Below are 6,826 nucleotides of genomic sequence, written 5' to 3' on the forward strand. Positions count from 1 at the left end.
TTTAACAGGTAAAGAAGGGGAGGAGGGATATTAGAAGCAGAAGATGTAGTGTGAGCTAAGGCACAGAGGCAGGAAAGAATAGGGTGTGTTTTGGAATCAGAGAGTAAATCATTTAGTCAGGACCACAAAATACATGGAAGGGAGAAATTTGCTGCAAAGATTCACCAGTTTAAGTAGCTTGTCCTTTTTTTTTAAAACAAAGTAGTGATATGACTTGATCAGTAAGTTAAAAAAAGATTTTTCTAACAGTGTGGGAAAGGATGGATTGGAAAAGATAGAAGAAGGGAAGTGAAGAGAAAGAAAGGAGAGAGAAGAAAGAAACAAAGAGAGAGAGAGAGGGACAGAGGTGGGTATGGAAGATTTGTTAGGATACAGCAAATGATTATTCAATGAATGGAATTTGAATTTGTAAGATAACAGGGGAGATTTTAAAAGAAAGGTGACACAATCAGATTCATGCAATAAGAATATCAATCTGGCAGCAAATGAAAGATGACCCAAAGGGGAGGCAAGAAGACACATTGGCAGGCTCTTAGGTGGCAATGAAGACTGGTCTTAGGATGGTGCCTGTGAGAGCAGAGAGGAAGGAGCAGATGGGAGAGAGAGCAAGGCAAGAAATGAGGGAAGAAGGGGAAAATAGATTTTCAGGCCACCTCAATCAAAAGGCAGACATCTACCCTGTGGAAAGACCAATGTACTATGCATGAAGAGAGTTACAGAAATAGCAACTGAGATTTGCCTGTGTCAGATCAAGACTTATTGCTGCCAGCTGAGATTGGAGGCTACAAGCCACACCTGGCCCCTGGATATTAATTATCACAGCAAAGGATATAATAGAGCCCAGAGGATTTAGGACTTTAGGAGACAACTGATTTTTTGGCATTTCCTTGTTTAACAGTTGGAGAAGGTAGAAAAACTGAGCTTGATTAAGTATTTCAGAGACTGGAAGAAAAAGACAAAACAGAACTTTATGGATTCTTATGGAAGGACCTGATTGTCCCTCTGCATTGGTTGGGCACTATTGGGAATGGATCTTTAGGTTCTTAATTACTACAAATCTAAACTTACTCGGGGCCTCATCTAGGAAGTGTAGGGTAATGGGTGAAAAAACAGTAACTGAATGGAGAAGGCAATGGCAGCTCACAACTGACAACTGACAGGGAATGAGCTTAACACACAGGGGACACACAGTAAGGCACACAAATCCCACTGGGGAAAGAATAATAAACAACACTAATGGGGAAGGAGAAACAGTTTGGGAGAAATAGTATTAACTGAAACTTTTACAACAATCAGGGATAGTTAACTCTCTATGGATCCTTGATGGTTGAGAGAGAGGATGACAAGGAAGTTAAACAAAGTAAAGTTTATTGGTTTGGTAAGATAGGAATTGGAGAGAGAGGGGTTTCTAAGCTCTAAGGGACCAACTGCCAGAGAATGGTGTCTGTTGGGGTGGCTATTTCTAAGCTACCTAAACAGACAGACAGCACATGGCTCAGCTGAGTGTGACAGGGCTATGGGGATCTCATGAAAGGTCCTTGATATCTGCCAGATGATGCTTAAATACAGGAACACTAATGTTCTCAGGAAGATAATCCAAAGGGCTAGGGAGTACAGGACTTCCTGGAGCTGTTCACCAACTACAGGACAGATCCTGACTCTACCTAGGTCTTCCTCTTCTATCTTGATTTACAGATCCACCTCCTCTATGGAGATCCCAAATAATCCAAAGGCTGGTTGTACAGCAGCTCCCAGCTTCACATCTCTCCTCCAAAGCAGGGAAAACTGCCACACACCTCGGTCTCTCTGAATAAAACCCTTTGACATTCTGGCTTAGAATGTTCTCAGTCAGTCAAGCAGGTCTATCTTTTTCTACTCACTATATATGCCTACCTACAATTATAAATTACCTATAACAAGGGTTTGTATAACTGTAATTCTGATGGACTCTGACTTGGACTAGATGACCTTGGGAGTTTCTTCCAGGACTGGATCAATGATTTTATAATCCACAGTCAAGGCCTCACACTGACTTTAGATGGATCCTAATCCTAGCCCCAGGCTGAACCAAGATCCCCATCACAAAATGAGCCCTAGCCAAATTTGGGATAATAATGCATTGCTGGTGGAGTTGTGAATTGATCCAAACCATTCTGAAAGGCAATTTAAAATTATGCCCAAAGTGCTTTAAAAGAATTCATGCCCTTTGATCCAGCAATACCACTACTAGGTCTATATCCCAAATAGATAAAAAAAATGGGAATGGGCCTGTTTGTTAAAAAATATTTATAGCTGTTCTTTTTGTGGTGGCAAAGAATTGGAAACTAAAGGGATGTCCTTTGATTGGGGAATGGCTGAACAAATTGTGGTATATGGAATACTATTGTGTTATAAGGAATGATGAATCACAAGATTTCAGAAAGAACTGGAAAGAACTGATGTGGAATGAAATAAGCAGAACCAGGAGAACATTATACACAATAACTGAAACACTGTGGGAAGATCAAATGTGACGGACTATGCTACTAACAGCAATACAATGATCCAGGACAATTCTGAGGAACTTATGGAAAAGAATGCTATCTACACCTAGAGAAAGAACTGTTGGAGTAGAAATGTAGAAGAAAACATATGATTTATTACTTGTTTTTTGGGGTACATGACTTGGGGGTTTGATTTTATAAGAAGCCACATGTCCCACAAGACCTCTTCATCCTAAATCATTTTCATCCTTGAAATCACACTTCAGAAGTACCCTTTGTTCCTGGAACCCTTTCTGCTAATTGGATAGCTTTTTCCAGAATTTCCATTGAAGGAAGGCATTAGGTTAGTGATCTCTTCATTCCTCTCCAGGCTGCCCTCCTCTAAACTTCACCATTATGTTCCCTCACCAGGCACCTTCTTCTCACCCCACCCTCACCTTTTAAATTTCCTTTTGTGTGTCATTCTCCCCAATAGAATGATTAAAATTATATGTGTAAAATGCAAACTCTTGGAGAGTAGAACTGTCTTTCTTTCTACTTGTCTTCTTATTCCCAGTGCTTTGCACATAGTAACTACTTGGTAAATGTTTCTTGGCTTGATGTTGCCTTCAGGGTCTGACAGAGAGATAGAGCACACACACAAAATCAGCCAAAATACATGAGTTTATATACAACATGATACACCAAATATACAATCAGTTTAATGATCTATTCATTTCAGCCAACAACCTTCAAGCCAAGGATCCACTTGGAAGGATTAGGGTGAACTGTTAAACTTCTCAGAATAAAAACATGGGTGAGTGGGTGGTGGGGAACCCTTTCTCTTCTTCCCCTGATTCCTGCAGTATTGGCACCCTTGTTTCTGATGGGCTCTTGAAGACCAGAGTCAGGGAGGCCCTGGATAACCCCCCTTATATGGAGATAGACAACCATCATCCTGAGCTATCCTCAGTGACCAGACCAGACCTGTCATCTAGAAGTCTCTGTGACCTTCCCCAGAGGCTGTTTCAATTCCCAGGATATGCCCCTTCCCTTCCCTTAGAGAGAATGAATTTCCCAAGGGGACTTTAAGAATCAAATAGTCTCAGAATTAGAAGGGATCTCACAGGTTATAGAATCTAACCAATGCATTAAAAAAGATCATTCTGGATAGTTTTTCATACTGTTTTTGCTTACAGACTTCTAATAATTAATCTATTCTACTTTTTGGCCACACTAATGGTTAATAAGTTTGTCTGACACCGAACCTTGTCTCAGGTTGTCAAGTCTGATCAATTCTGCCTTTGCAATATCTTTAATATCTGTTCCCTGCTCTTCACTCACATGGCCACCACCGTACTTGAAGAACTCATCGCCTTTATCCTGGAATATTACAGTAGCCTCCTAATCGGCCTCTGGCCTTTGCTTTCTTGAATCCATCTTCCCTTCAACCATCAAATCAATATTTATAAAGCATAGGTCTGACCAATTCATTCTTCTACTCAACAGTTTTCAGTGACTCCATCTTTCCTCCAACATAAAGTACAAATTTTTATGTTTGGCATTTAAAGCCTTTCACAATCTATCACTAATTTATCTTTCAGGCTGATTTCACATTGCTTCCCTTCAATGCACTATTTGTTCCAATCAAACTCACCTACTTGCCATTCCCTGTACATCATCTTCCAATTCCTGCCTCCATGATTTACACTGGCTATCGTCCATAACAGGAATATTCCTCCCCTTCACCCTTTCCCTTGGATTACCTAGTTTTCTTTCAAGATTTAGGTCATGTCCTCCCATATAAGCCTGGTCCCTCCAGGCTATTGTTACTTTCTGCCCTGTAATTATTACTTTATATACATACATACATACATACATACATACACACACACTCCAATATATTTATATTTGTATTGCCTTATCTGGGTACATGTTGTTTCTGCCCAGCAGAATATAAGTTCCTTGAGGGCAGGAATTTTTTCATCTTTTTAATTGCAGTCCCAGTGCCTTGCATATAGTAGGTAGTTACATTAGTGCTTTCCTAATGTTGTGTTCTTTTCTCTGGATATGAGAAGAAAAATCAAACCTCTCTTCCTCATTTCCTCCAACTATTTTAAGAAAAGAATATTCCCCCAAGTCTACTTTAGACTAAACATCCTCAAGTTCTTCAATCATCCCTCATATTAAATGCTTTTCTGTTCCATTGCTCTTATTGGTTGCCTTCCTTTGGCCACTCTCCAACTTGACAATATCCTTCCTAAAAAATGGCAGCCTAATCCAAAAGCAATATACTAAGTGGGATTTAATCAAGGTTGCTTGTTTAGGATATTTAGTCTCTCTTAATGTGGTCTAAGAGTGCATGTGCTTTTTTGACTGCCACATGTAACATTAAGGTGTTACATATGCAGCTGCTTAACTATTTGTGTTTTGAGATTTGCTCCTACAATAAAATATGTTTTTCCATAGAATTTTTAAGTAAAAGGGTAAAAAGAAATAGATTTATTATTATTATGCAAAGATCCAGCAATTAGCCTACAATAGAAAACATAAACAAATCAATCAGAAAGCAACCATGAATATAATAACAGCAGTAATTATGAGAGAGAGATGGAAAAGAAAGATACATCACCAAATGAGGGGAAACACAAACACCTGAATATTCCAGCTGAGGGAAGTTCTAGGGCTCAGCATTCAAGGTCCCACTCAGGAAAGTCCCAGGCAAAAGTGTCCTTCTCTATGGGCTAGACTCCAAATTCTATTTTCCAGAAGGGAATTTTTATTGACCTCAAAACAAAGAAGGCACTTTGCCACCTGAGTTTGCATCACTGCTTCCAGGGTCTCAGCAACCTGGCCAAGATCTTGAGCCCCCAGAAATGGTCAGGCAAAACATGTCTCAAAATTTAATCAAGAGTCATGAAGACAACACATTCTGTGAGACAAGGGTTAATCTCACAGAAGTATGTTTATCTCCCAGACAGCCAGAGACCTTGGGAAGCTGCTGAGAACTCTGGCCAAAGCTCAAAGCAGCCCAAGACCATGCTGGTAAATATGAGGGCTATGATATACAACAGGGAAGATTTACAGACATTTTACTTTAACCCTTCACTATATCACAAAGTTGGCTCATCTTGGGATTTGTTGTCTAATAAGAGTCTTAGGTATTTTTCGTATAAATTGGCTAAGGGGTCTTCAAATGAGAAAACACACGTTGAAAGACTGTCTTAATGGCCTCCTTTACATCCTTGTTCCTCAATGTGTAGATGAGGGGGTTCAACATGGGAGTCAGGATAGCAAAGATGACATTGCTGAGCACATGAAGGTCAATGGCCATCTCCATTTGGTAGGACACATAGGCTACAGCAATGGATGAGTAGTAGGTACCAACAACCAGAAGGTGGGATGTGCAGGTAGAAAAGGCCTTGGCCCAACCTTCCTGGGAGGCAATTCTTAGAACAGAAGCCAGGATCTTGCCATAGGAAAAGAGAACTAGGAACAGAGGCACCAATGAAACAGTCATGGCAATGCAGAAGCCAATAAAAGTCTGCTGCTCAGTCCCAGCATCCTGACAGGCAGCCCTTACCACAGCGAGGTGGTCACAGAAACAGTGCTCCACTGTGGCCCTGGCTGTGTATTCTAACTGTGAAGTCTCCACCATCACTGGGGCGGGGATGATCAGTGCCACAGCCCAGGCACTTGCTGCCAGCCTGGCATTGGCCTGTGGAGTCATACGGACAGGATAGTGCAGTGGGTGGCAGATGGCTTCATAGCGATCATAAGCCATGACTACCAGGATAAAGGATTCCATGACTCCAAGGGAATGGAAGCTGTACATCTGTAGGAAGCAGCCAGCGAAGGAGATGGTATTATGTTGGAAGAGGAACATGGCCAGCATCTTGGGCACAGTGGTGGTTGTAAAGAGGATATCTAGGGCTGAGAGGTTGCACAGGAAGAAATACATGGGCTTGTGGAGCCTGGGGTCTCCAGCCACAGCCACCAGGATCACTGCATTGCCCACAATAATGAAAGTATATAGGGCCAAGAAGGTGAAGAAGAGTGGGAGAGGAGTCTCCTGAAGAGCTGGGAAGCCAAGCAGTATGAAGACTGTCATATGGGGCGGCATGCTTTGGTTACTGCAGTGGGCCATGGTGATCCAGGACTCATGGGAAGTAGAGAAGGTAATGGGGAACTCATGTAGTATAGAGGCAGGATACCTGAACCATGATTCGGAAAATCCACATTCTTGTGCTAGTTCTGAATATTAATTTACTGTCTCTTCTTTTGGCCTCATATTCTTTTTCTGGACTATGGGAATGATAATCCTTGTATTGCCTAGTTGTTATGAGAAAAGAATTTTGTAAGCC

At 41.3% G+C, this 6,826-nt stretch overlaps 1 protein-coding gene across 1 annotated transcript; it reads right to left on the minus strand.

Moving 5' to 3' along the window:
* Positions 1 to 5,643: 5,643 nt before the first annotated feature.
* LOC123241218 (olfactory receptor 2AT4-like) lies at positions 5,644 to 6,609 on the minus strand. The gene has a single exon (XM_044668920.1). The coding sequence runs from the start codon at positions 6,607 to 6,609 to the stop codon at positions 5,644 to 5,646; it is 966 nt and encodes a 321-aa protein (XP_044524855.1).
* Positions 6,610 to 6,826: the final 217 nt, after the last annotated feature.

Source organism: Gracilinanus agilis, chromosome 3 (genome assembly GCF_016433145.1).
Source record: "Gracilinanus agilis isolate LMUSP501 chromosome 3, AgileGrace, whole genome shotgun sequence".
Lineage (NCBI taxonomy): Eukaryota > Metazoa > Chordata > Mammalia > Didelphimorphia > Didelphidae > Gracilinanus > Gracilinanus agilis.

Bases quoted from the DNA above. Each gene is read 5' to 3' on its own strand.
- LOC123241218 (XM_044668920.1), bottom strand. From the start codon at position 6,609: ATGGCCCACTGCAGTAACCAAAGCATGCCGCCCCATATGACAGTCTTC.